We start from the raw sequence: 12050 nt of genomic DNA on the forward strand, positions 1-12050 counted from the left end.
TGTACTTGATTGTACTTTTTTTAGCAGTGCTAAAGTTCACTCACTGAATTATTTGACTGATCCTTTGGAGAACAGGTCCAATCAGTGACATTTGTGGTCCAGGTCAGAAAAATATCTGAAAAGCAATTTTGTAAAAACACATTGCAGATTTTCATATGTAATGTCTTTCATTAATTTCCCTATCATGTTTTCCTTATTTACAACTATAAATGTATTTCTTAGAAATGAAAACCCATAGTCCTAATTGATCTGCTGCATGATACTCTGACCAATGCCTAGGCACTTACTTCAGGGAATACTTGATTATTAAAATAATCAAGTAGTAGTAGTAGTAGTAGTAATCAAGTAGAACACAATATTTCTATTTAATCTAAAAATTTGTTTAAAGCAGAACTAATCTTAATTAGATGGAAGTAGATTTTTGTTTTAAAAGGACCAAGTAGCAGACCCCTCAGTGAAGGCAGACTAACCTTTTCCAGTATAAGCTGCCAGTTTCAGTTGCTGGTAAAGTTCCAAACTTAAACCATTTGAGCTAAATTTGTATTTGGTCTTTGCCTCAGGCAAGAGTTCTTTCAGAAATGAATACACACAAAAGTTACAGGAAGAAGCACTATGTATTTGCTAAACTTTTCCACAATCCCAATCCTGGAACTGGTAAAAAAAAATGTATTGGAAGAGGGCCAGGCAGTCATTAGTCTACATCAATATTTCAACATCAACAAATCCAGGAGTCTACTGGATCAGCAATCTAAATCTTTGAACTGGAAATCCCACCCATGTGCATATCACTCCAAGGACAAACAGCATCAGTGTGGGAGGGAGACAGGGTCAGAAGCCGCCTGCCCAGCCCAGTCTATTTATGTGATGCATCCAGGCCCACAGGAACCAACCCAACCGTGCAACAGTTTCTCTCTGATTTAATGGAAACTAGCACTATTTTCTGCAACTGTTAAGTATTCTGATGCAAATTAATAGGAAGAACAAAATCCAAGGCTTTCTGCTTACAGAGCTACTTATATTTGAATGTGCAACTTCAAATTTCATGACCAGAAGCCTTGAGAGTGTTCAACACCTGTGCATATTCAAGACTGTTTTGAAGCACATACTTAGCTTTAGACATATGGTTAAGTCCCAATGATGCAATTTTGAACCTGTGCGTTCCTCTTCCATTTCTGTCTTCATGCTAAGTAGCTGCTGTTACTTATAGTGGCAAGACTCCAAGCAATACTTGCAGGAAAGCATCAAGGTGAAGTGAGGACTGGATATCTGGGCATACCCAGAAATTGTTGTGCTAGGATGGCTATGGGATCTGGTCGGAATTGCTCTAACGCCTCTGCTGGTGTGGCTGGTGTTAGCTCCTGAATGTCACTTTTGTGTGTTGCAGCTTACTTTTACAGCCTTCCACGTTGAAAATCATTCACTTTGTAAGTGGGACTCTGTTACTATCCTGAATGGCGGCTCTCCTGGGTCTCCTGTCATAGGAAAGTATTGTGGAAACACATCCCCTGGGACTATTCGGTCTGGTTCCAGCAAGCTAGTCGTCATCTTTAACTCTGATCACTCAATTCAGGGAGGCGGCTTTTATGCAACATGGACTGCAGAATCTCTAGGTAAGAGAAAAAAATACTGATTTTGTCAGGTCTAACATAGCAGTCCATCATGCCTATATAGTACTTTTTAACCACAAAATGAAATAGGATTCCTCCTCTTTAATTAAGTTTGTGTTAAAAAACAGAAGAAATACACGCCAACATCTTCAACATTCCAAAGAGAAGTCAGCACTAAAAAAGTCAAGTATTAAACCAGTGTTGTCTGATCTCACAAAATGAAATAAAATTTGGACTGATTTTGTACTTTTTAAGCCTCCCAGTGGTAGTTTCTCGATGTCTGTAAATTGATACCATGCCCATTATCCTCCCAGCAGTGGTATCTATTGTCAGTCACTATGAGACATTTCATTTCTTGAATAACAATTGTTTCACAGTTTGATTTGGTTTAAACACGTAAAACTAGAAAGAGGTCAGTTTCAAAACAGAGACACAGACAGAACTTCTCAAAGAGCACATGTGACACCAGCCTAAAACTCTTCCACTTTAGTGGAGATGTTGGTTCGCTTTTGAAGGTGGTACACATGCAGGATTGAATTGGTATATTTTAAAAAGCTGTCTTCCCTCTTTTGAAATTATCATCTCTCTGGATTTTTTTTTAAAAAAAAAGGTAGCTCACCATTTGCACACTGTCCTTCAGCAGGTGACTAAAGGCAAGTGTAGATGTGCTGGCTGGTGGCAGGGCAGAATGCGTTGTGCCTTCCTACCTCAGTACAGAGCTGGCAATGTGATCCCTAGTGTCATCTCCAGCTGCAAGCCTTCCAGCTGGTGCTGATCAGCTTTCTATCAGTTAATGATCTAGCAGTACTCACACAGTTAGTTGGTGGAGTGTCTTCTTAAACTTACCAATAGTCTGTGCTTGAGTGACTGTACACTGTCACCTAAGCAGGTTTTTTGACACTGTTCCCTGTTGTCACTGGGATTTCCTGTGCAAGGAAGGCCACTCTTCAATGATGTAGTAGACATTCTTATACACATGCAATATGCTTAGTCAATACTCTCTCTGTGAAAGGGATCTCTTTTTTATATACCTGGTTTCCTTTCCTCAGCTTTCTTCTCATGTGTCCACTGACAATCTCTGGGTTTACATTCTGTATGTGTAAGCAAAACTTATATCCTTCTAAACACAATTTCCATTTCTAACATAGAAGAATGAAAAACAAAATCTTCCTTTTAAGGGTAATATATATTTTTTAATCAAGAGGAAAAAAAGTAGAGTGTTATAAACCTTTTTTTGCTCTTTATTCATCCTTTTACTACATCGCCTCTGAAATAATAATGGGTTGCTAGTACTATATGCATAGCCCTAGTAAATTATTCTCGGCGTGGTATTTGCAAGTATGTTTCAAATTAACTAAACTTATTATGTATAAGAACATGAGCTGCCACAGAGCCATGACCAGCTATTCCCCCTTATAAATGAATCTGTTAACAATTTTTAAAGGCATGTTTTTCAGCCCTCTCCATAATCCCGCTGAGATCCACAGGGCTGCCTGGGCTGGAGGAGAAGTCACCATTTCGCCCTGGGTAAACAGATGTAGCTTGAGTAGATTCACATGTGGAACTGCAACATTCGCGTGTTGCAGAGTGAGGAAAAAAAGGATTCAGCAGTAGATTAAGTTTTTTTCCCTAGGGTGCTTTTCTGAATGGCTGTCAGTCATGATGTGCATGCTGTGGGGTGCAGGAAGGAACCTTCACAGTCTCTGGAGAAGCTCTTCCTTAATGTATTTCTGACCCTTAATCTCTCTAAGCAATACCCACTTCTTATTGTCAGGAGTATATATATGGACCAGAGTAAAAGGGTATGAACTGGCAAGGACTAGGAGCTTGTGAAGAAAAGAAAGCAAAGTACAAAGAGAGACCTCCTCTAAAGTGTAATCGCCTCCCTGCTGCAGGGGTGGGAGAGGGAAAATGAATTCAAAGAGGGGTAAATGAAGTTCGAATGGGTGTCAGGGCTTTCCTCCCTCACTCTTGCAGCCACAGAAGCAAGCAGCCATTCAAAGCTGACACCAACAGGAAATATTTGAACATTCCTCCCACCTGTTGCTCTTCTTTCCAGGATGTGGTGGAATCATTCATTCGGATAATGGTATGATCAAGTCTCCTCATTGGCCTCAAAACTTTCCCATGAACACCAGATGCACATGGACCATCATTACGCATGAGAGTAAACACTTGGAGATGAACTTCCACAGTAACTTCCAGATTCCAGATAGCAATGGAAGCTGCCAGAGCAGTTATGTAAAGGTAAAGTAATTGTTGGCATTAGATCAGCAGAGGAGTGCTTTAAGAAGTCATGATTCCAGTATCCTGTTTTGCAGTCAGCACGCTTAGGATTGTCAAGGCACAAAATTCAGGAAATATAAACTGAAGTCCCTGTACCAATACATTCAATTTTCTGTATGCCTTGATAACTGGCTTGTATATATTTTTAATTTTTATCAGTTCTTGACTTTCCACCTCCAGAAGGGTCCCATCACCCTACACACTGGCCCAAAAAAGAAAAATATGAAAAAAGTACATATGACTTCAGAACCAGGAAATAATGAGAAAATATAGTCTAATGAAAAGACCTTTTCAATTACTCCAGTGAGTAAAATCAGGAATGTGACACTGTAATTCTACAAAACTTCTTTATAAGTGTATAAACTGACCAAGTTACACTAATCCTTCTTTTTTTAATCTCAAAAAAACAAAGATAGCATTCTGATCTTTCATAGGTTATCAAGAGCCACTTGTTTTCAAAGCAACAGAATGGAGTGGACATGCTTTGAATTTTTCAGTGCCATTTTTTTTCTCAGGCATTTGGCACATGTTCAGTGGTTTTGTGCTCATTTTCTCCACAGCAGTACAATGCCCACTTGAAATAAAGGGCAAAAATAATTTGACAACATGTAGGAAGACTTGAGCAGCTGTACATCTGATCTATACCTACTAACTTACAAACCAAGGCTGCACTCATTTTTTAAGGCTGCGGAAAAAAATACTATGAAATTTGTCTTTTCATAGCCTGCTCCACTGGTTAATTTATGTAATATGTTATAATACATTTCACTAATGTGAAAGTCTTAATGGCACCCAGTAAAGGTGCTTTAATTTCCAATTTCTACTTTAATTTCCAATTTCTAAACTGTTCTGAATGACATGGTCAGAACTATGTCAATTGGAGATTTTCTCTATGGAGAAAAACCTGCAATTTTTGGTGATGTCTACCTCCATTTCTGAAAGTCCAATTTGAGGTGTATGAAGGTGTCTGGATATGAAAAAGTGTGGAACAGGTGTAAGTTTCTTCCATTCATTGCAAGCTGAGCAGCCAAAAAAGAAAAATCCAAAATCAATAGTGACTTTGCAAAATCTTGGCCAGGCCATAAACTGCTTATATTAATCCTTTGAGCATCCATTGCCTCAAACATCTGGCCAGATGAAGGAGGTGATTCATATGGCTACACTTACAGACTAACCCTTGGCTAACCCTTTTGAGGATGGTTGCTTAAAACAATCACAATTTCATGTGGTTGTTTTAGTTCCACTAGACTTCTTTCAAACACATTATTTTTAAAATCAAATATTATTTGTTTTTAATATATATTTGGTATAAAGTACCAGTAAAAAAATTGTTCAAACACATTGACAAAAAAAAAAAGTATTAAATATTTTTTTCTTTTTTCTTAAGGCAGACCTTTTAAATCCTTGGCAATAAACATCCCGATTCAGGAAATTATTTAAGCACTCAGAAACATCAAACATTTATGTCTGTCTTTCATGTTAAATATATGTTGAAATTCAGTGCTTAAACTGTGAGCCTCAAGTACATGTTTAAGCAATTACCTGAAGAGGATTTCGCTTAAATACCTACCTAAACCTGCATGCGTTTCTTGACTGCATGTTTTGATTGAACTTAAATTGGCTATTGGTACCTAAAGTAATGTTTAAAAAAAGTGTAATTTCCTTTATTATAGTTTCATGAATGATATTATTTTGTTAACTTTCTACATGATTCGACACTTGTCATTGAACAAGGGAATGCAGCATCACAAAAATGGGAATAACTTTTGATTAGCAAGACTAGATATTAAGGAGCCAGATCTTCCAGTTGGATGCCTCTATACTACCCTAGCATGATGGCTTTGGTTTTTATTGACTTATGAATAATATAAGGATTGCATTTAATAATTCATTGTATACACAGATTTTTATATTCATAGGGTGTGGGAGATAAGTTAGCAGAGACAAAATGGAGGTAGGTAATGATGTGCATAAAATGTTTTTCTCTGGTTCCCTGGACCTGATCTACATTGGCTCTGCTATCAGCAGGGATTTGAGCAAGTAACCTCCAGATGTCCTTCAGAGGTCCTTGGCACCCTAAATTATGCACTGTGATTGACTCCTTGGAGAAGTCTTTTTGTCTCCAGTAACTAGAGATGAATGGAGAGTGATTAGCTCCAGTTTAGATCTCTAAGGTTCAGTGTGAGATGAATCCTACCCTAAGTCTATGGAAAGAACAATTGCACATGCAATTCCCGGGGGTTTCCCACAAACTCCATGGGCACTGAAAGCACTAAACAATTTCCAATCTGGGCTTTTCAGGTGTGGAGAGGAAATGATGAAGAAGAAGCAGCTTTGTTAACCACAGGATGTGGAAGTTCAGCTCCTGATCCTGTCATTGCTCCAAACAATGTGATAACTACAGTATTTCAGTCCCAGGATGCTCCCGGGCCAGGTTTCTCTGCATCTTTCATAAGCAGTAAGTAACATTAAAGCCAGATGGCTGCTCTATTAGTCCTTTCTGGATTAGTTTGATCTGTTTGTAGCAATTCAGACCTCGGTCCAACGAGGCATTGTGAAGCCTTTTGAAACCTAGAGTTACCTTACTGAATTCAATGGAGCTCCTGTGTGTTCCACTGTTGGACTTGCCAAAGGTCCTCCATACAGCTATAAATTAGTAGTTATTCTTAGCCACCTCTGCCTTTTCAGCATGCCAAAAATAAATGAATAGGCTTTAAATTTTAAGAATTTGTTTCTCTGTAGTTAAACTGCTTGGAAGCTAAAGCTATAATCTTCTTAAAAAGGAAAAAGGATCTGCTCCTCTGTTAGAATTTTTGTCTCTGTTCTTTTCAAAGAACATGCTGAAACTGCGGTAATATCTCCTGTGTATGGTGTAGCCCATGCCCTTCACATAAACTGCTCTCAGGAGAAGAAATAACTCCTCACCACCTGCTCTGGCCTTTGCTTTTCTTTGTTGTATTTGCATTTCATGTAGCTCAAGTGGCATTTCTTGGGTGGGCCTCTCCATTTCTTGAACCATGGCATGTGTGCTTTGTGACAGTCAAACCCACCAGAAGTGTAGGTGATAGTGCTCAATTACCATCAGTTATTTGAGTTTTTTTGTAGGATGCTGCCAAAGGAAACCACTTTTCATTCACTGGATTCAAATTAAAACAGCGAGAGATTAAGTGCTGAGGAAGACACTACTGAAGTATACAGAATTGTGAACTGAAACTGCTTTTGTTTTTATAATGCTCACACTAATGTTGTCAGTAACAACTCACAACCTCTTAGTGGAGTCAATCACAGGCTTCATATGCCTGTTCCTAATCTTATACCAGCATTTCACTCTTTTAAGCCTGCAGCTTAAAATAAAGAGAAACCCCAAGGCCATGCAAGTCATTAGGATCAGAAGGAGTTCCATGAAAATGAAGTTCTGTGTGCTTGAGAAGTTGAGGTTGGCAAACTTCTGCCTCTGTGTATAGCAAAGGAACCCAGAGATGGCCTTACAGCAGACTGCATCCTCCTGGCTCTCAGGCATGAAGGAATAATGGTACCACTTGGGCTAACATAGGTGTTTTCAAATGAGACTAAATTGGTGATGTGCTCCCATAACCCCCCATCCAATTCAGCTACATTTGTATGTATTAAGGGATTTTGAAATGTGCAGGCTCCAAACCTGTAAGAAGGCAAGCGCTGTGTCCTTGTCAGTGGGCTGAGGGGCCATGGCCTGGTCTTATTGAAAATATTTTGAGATACTGTGTGAGGCTGTAGACAGGAAGGCCCTGTGTTTCACCAAAACACTGCTCCATGTGTATGTAAAACCTGCTTTTGCCATCATGATATATACTACTCTCCCTGGTTTTTTGACCAGCCTCTTAAGGAGAGATGAGGTCCTTGCGTACATTATTGGTTTTCTCACTGCAAAACTGGAATGATGTAATCACCTGGATTATAACTGTTTCTTATTTATTTATGCTTGCAGGATGCGGAGTAAATTTCACCAGCCCTGCAGGTCGTATCGTCTCTCCTAACTACCCCAGTCAGTATGATAACAACTTGAACTGCAGTTACATCATAGATCAGGGACCACAGTCACTGGTGATCCTGGAGTTTGAGACTTTCCACTTGGAAGGTAACTGGTTCTTCATAATTTAAATATGTACTATGAAGTGTAACTTCTTACTTGAAAACATACAAGTCTTCTATCACGGAAAATGGTTGATGGTTTTATTTGCTGGTCCATTCTGAAAATCATTTACAGACAAACATTTACAGAGATAGTTTTGAGGGTTCAGTTTTGCATCACTGAAAGCTTCCAGAAGAGCAAAGACAGATTTTGCCTGTTGAATATCTTGCAGCAATGCAGTTGGGCATTTGCCAGGTGGTTGGAGTATAAGAGTGGCTGTGGCCAATTTGGGTCTTTGTTCCCGCTTTTTTTTTTTTTTTTTTGCCATTGAGTCTTATAATTTTTTTGATCTTAGGCCAGCTGTTTTGCTTTTCAGTGCCTGTGTGTCCTTAACTGATAAAACAGATATAAATATGCTTGGGTATTTTACATGGATGTACAAACATATAAATGTGATACCAGGTGAAAGACTACAGTAACTGAAAACCTATAAAAGTTGTTGCCCTGTATATACCCATGAACAGAAGTTAATCTTGAGATTTTCAAAACTGGCAGCATTTAGCCAAGAAATAACAGGTAAAATATCTTGGTCTCATTGGTGTGAATGGTAAAACTTTCCCGACTTTGATAGGATCAAATTTTTATGGGTGGAGATGTCATGAAAACACAGAGGAATCAGAGTGTCAAAACTACAATGGAGGCAAGTGGGATGCCACACGTATTTTGAGACCATCTTAATTTGGTTCCCTTGAGGTCACCTAGACAAAGAGATTTTTAGTAATGTGTTACTAAGATGGGGTGCGTAATTTGAATTTTTCTTCAGACCAAACAATAAAGTCAGAAAATAAGCTTCTTTTACTTTCTTTTTAAGTTTCAAACTGTTTTGAATTCAAAAGTATTCTGGTCCAAACTTAATTGATGTCTGAGACTAAGATTTGATTTGACTATGATTTTATATGAAACACTTTTTTCATCCGCTAACACGAAGTGCTACTTTAAGATTTTTTTTAAATTAAATGTAAACCACAGAAATTACATAATTTCTTCTTGCAGAAGACATTATTACTCAGCAGACACACTAAACATTAGGCTGAATCAGATGATGCCAGTTTTGACCTCCATGAATACATTACTGATCTGTATTCTGTCTGTGCATTCAGTAAATTTATAAATGGATTCAAGCTTTTATTATCAATAAGCTTAAAGCAGACATAATAATAAACAGAGACCTAAATAAATACTAAAAATATTCTACTTCTTGCAGGACAATTTGCTCTTTTATTGTTATACACTTCCTTAGGCTACACAAACCAAAAGTCCTTAGTCATATGAAAGAAAAGAACTGTGGATATGAGCTAAAGGACATCTGGTTATAAAAGAGGAAGTATGACACTCTCCAGTAGTTGATTATTAATTTTTTTCACAAAATCTTAAAATATAACCTTGTAGCAGACAGAAATTGCATGGGTTTACATTGTAAAGAAGACTGAAACCACCATCTTGCAAACTATCATGCAGAAGTGAAAACTTATTCAGCAATCCCACTGAATGTGTTTAACACATGTGCCTAAGGGTTTCCAGTATGGACTCCCTTAGTTCTTTTGCAAAGGCAGAGCAATGTTTGGCAGCATCTGTTAAAAACATTTCTAGCTATTCCATATGCAAGGAAGCATTGCACCTGTTTAGATTATTGCTGAGTGTGGCCTTTAAAATGTTAGCCATGCTAGTACAGATGTTATGGATTGGGTTTTTAAAGTTTAGCTACGTGTCCAATTAACATAATTTACTACCTATTTGACCTTTCAAAAGAAATCCAATTGTTTTTTTCATGGTTGTTTAGTAACGAAATGAAGTATCTAAAATAATGCCTGTAAGGCATACATATTTCATTGACTTTAACTGGTTGAGATATCTTTTCCAGAAAATTAGAAGGCAGAAGGTAATTGGCTATAGTGCATTGCTACAAAATTGAATGACTTCATGGGTTAGTCAGAGTTCTCTGCTGTAGAGTAGTTATGTTTTCAATTATGATGAGACGCCTGTTCTGATTATAAAGAACGACTCCAAATGAGGCATTTAACCCACAGCAGTGATATAATGTCAGTATCTGGAACCAAATGAACATGACATGCATGTACTAAACATTAAATATGTATTAAGAACTAAATATAGCAAGTAACGGAGCAAGAGAGAACTGGAGGAAACTGCATTTGTTGATTTTGTGATCAAAATTTAACCTAAATTGGCTCCTTCCAGATAAATTTTTATCTCACTTTGAGCCCCTGAAAATAGGCATATAATTTAGATTATCAACTAGATTTATCTCCTCCTATAGTGAAGCAAAAAAATGCTTTAAACTCCAAACCAAATGTGTTGTACAGGTGGAATGAATTGCCTTCTGAAGGCATCCCTCACTCTCTACCCGTTGACTATTACAGGAAGCCATAGACAATAGCTTACACAAGATACTTGAGATTTAGGCAGCAAAACATAGGCGAGCTTAACCCTATGAATGGGGTTTGGCTTAGTCTCTGTGATTTCCTTGCAGCCTGACTAATGTCTCTTCTCTGCCAAACCAAATGTGGTTACAGAACCTCTCTTTTGATTTGCCTGTTTTATGAAGTTGCATAGGTTGCCACTTCTTTCTTGTAGTACCACCTGCATTGTTGTGTTTGGTTATTTTATGAAGAACCAAACGAAAGGGGGGTGAGTTTGTTTCCTCAGTCCCACTTCTGCCACAGTGGTAAATGTCATCTTCCATCCGTCCTCCCTCCTTGGATCAAAGGTCTACACAAATCTAACATATTAGTAAAAAAACCTTATCTATCTTATTAGACTTACTATCTAAGAAGTAATTAATCACATCCATCTTTTGTTCATACGCTTTATTCGGATGAACATCCCTACAAACACACCTCTAGGACAGCTATGGTAGTGTATTATTAAATGGCTGTAATACTCTTCAAGTATGAGTATAACATCCGATGAAGTCTGAGTTCCAAATCATGGAAAATTAGGGGAAATGGATGTGGGTCTGCTGCAATATCTGCTTTTAGAATTCTGTAGTACTTATACTCTGTCCATACAAAACAACTGCATTGTGTTGATACCATGTTGACCTGAAAAATGTTTTAGTAACTTTTTTTTTCTCTCTTTTTTTTTTTTTTTAAATATGCAACTGTAATTTCGCAATCTAGGACAGGGTCACAGCTTCATTTTGGAGTCTTCTCTATCTGCTTTCTCAGTTGTAACTAAGCAATTCAGAAAATAGACAAGTTTTGCAATAGATTATTTTGAAAGAGGGTATATATATATTAAAGACTTGTAATTCCTGCTTTCAAAATAGTAACTTGTGCTATGGAGCTGGTTAATATATTGGACAGTAGTATATATCTGTGTAATAATTCTCCTACCTTAGTAATTACTAATTGTATTAACATTTATACCAGAAACTACAGTTGTAAACCAAAACCTCATTTTTTTTTTAATTTTTACAAAATTTAAACGAAAAGACAGGCTCTGCCTCAATACAAAATGAAACAGAATCTATGGCTATAGACTGAGGTATGGAAAGAAGACATTGTTATTAGTGATCAGATAGTTAGGGGCCCAAATTTGGTCAAGGTTTTTGTGCAGGCGTCATATCAAATAAATGACTTTATGGAGAATAATGAGACTGGGCAGAAATTTCCGCTAAATGGAAAGGAGACAACACAAAGGCATATTTCAAAATGTAATGTAAGGACAACTGAAGCTCTTATCATGTGAACTTTGGAGGCAGGAGTCAATGTATCAATGCTGAGCTGTACCAAGAGATGATAAATAAAGTGGAGATAGATAACAAAAGGCCTTGAAAGCAAAAGAGGGATATGTTTTCATAATGTCAGGCAAAATAATTGATCTCTCCAGCAGTATTTGGAAGAAACATTGTCAAGGCTAGAAGAACGAATGGTACAGTATCCATGTTGGAAAAATCACTATTTCTCAGGTGAAAGTCACAGCTATGTGGAAGGATAGATAGGAAGAGTTTCTCTTAAAGTTAATAACTG

The 12050-nt window shown here is 37.6% G+C and overlaps 1 protein-coding gene across 1 annotated transcript in view; it reads left to right on the forward strand.

Annotated features, from left to right (window-relative positions):
- Window positions 1–12050, forward strand: part of CUBN (cubilin) — a gene marked incomplete at its 5' end in the record, with an annotated part of 146083 nt that overhangs the window by 110084 nt on the left and 23949 nt on the right. The window contains 4 exons of the mRNA XM_082479884.1: window positions 1385–1610; window positions 3667–3854; window positions 6195–6351; window positions 7858–8007. Of these exons, the coding sequence (XP_082336010.1) occupies window positions 1385–1610; window positions 3667–3854; window positions 6195–6351; window positions 7858–8007 (721 nt within the window). The remainder of the gene's footprint in view (window positions 1–1384; window positions 1611–3666; window positions 3855–6194; window positions 6352–7857; window positions 8008–12050) is intronic.

This window comes from Vanellus vanellus (genome assembly GCF_965231255.1).
Source record: "Vanellus vanellus genome assembly, chromosome: 2".
Taxonomy (NCBI): Eukaryota; Metazoa; Chordata; class Aves; order Charadriiformes; family Charadriidae; genus Vanellus; species Vanellus vanellus.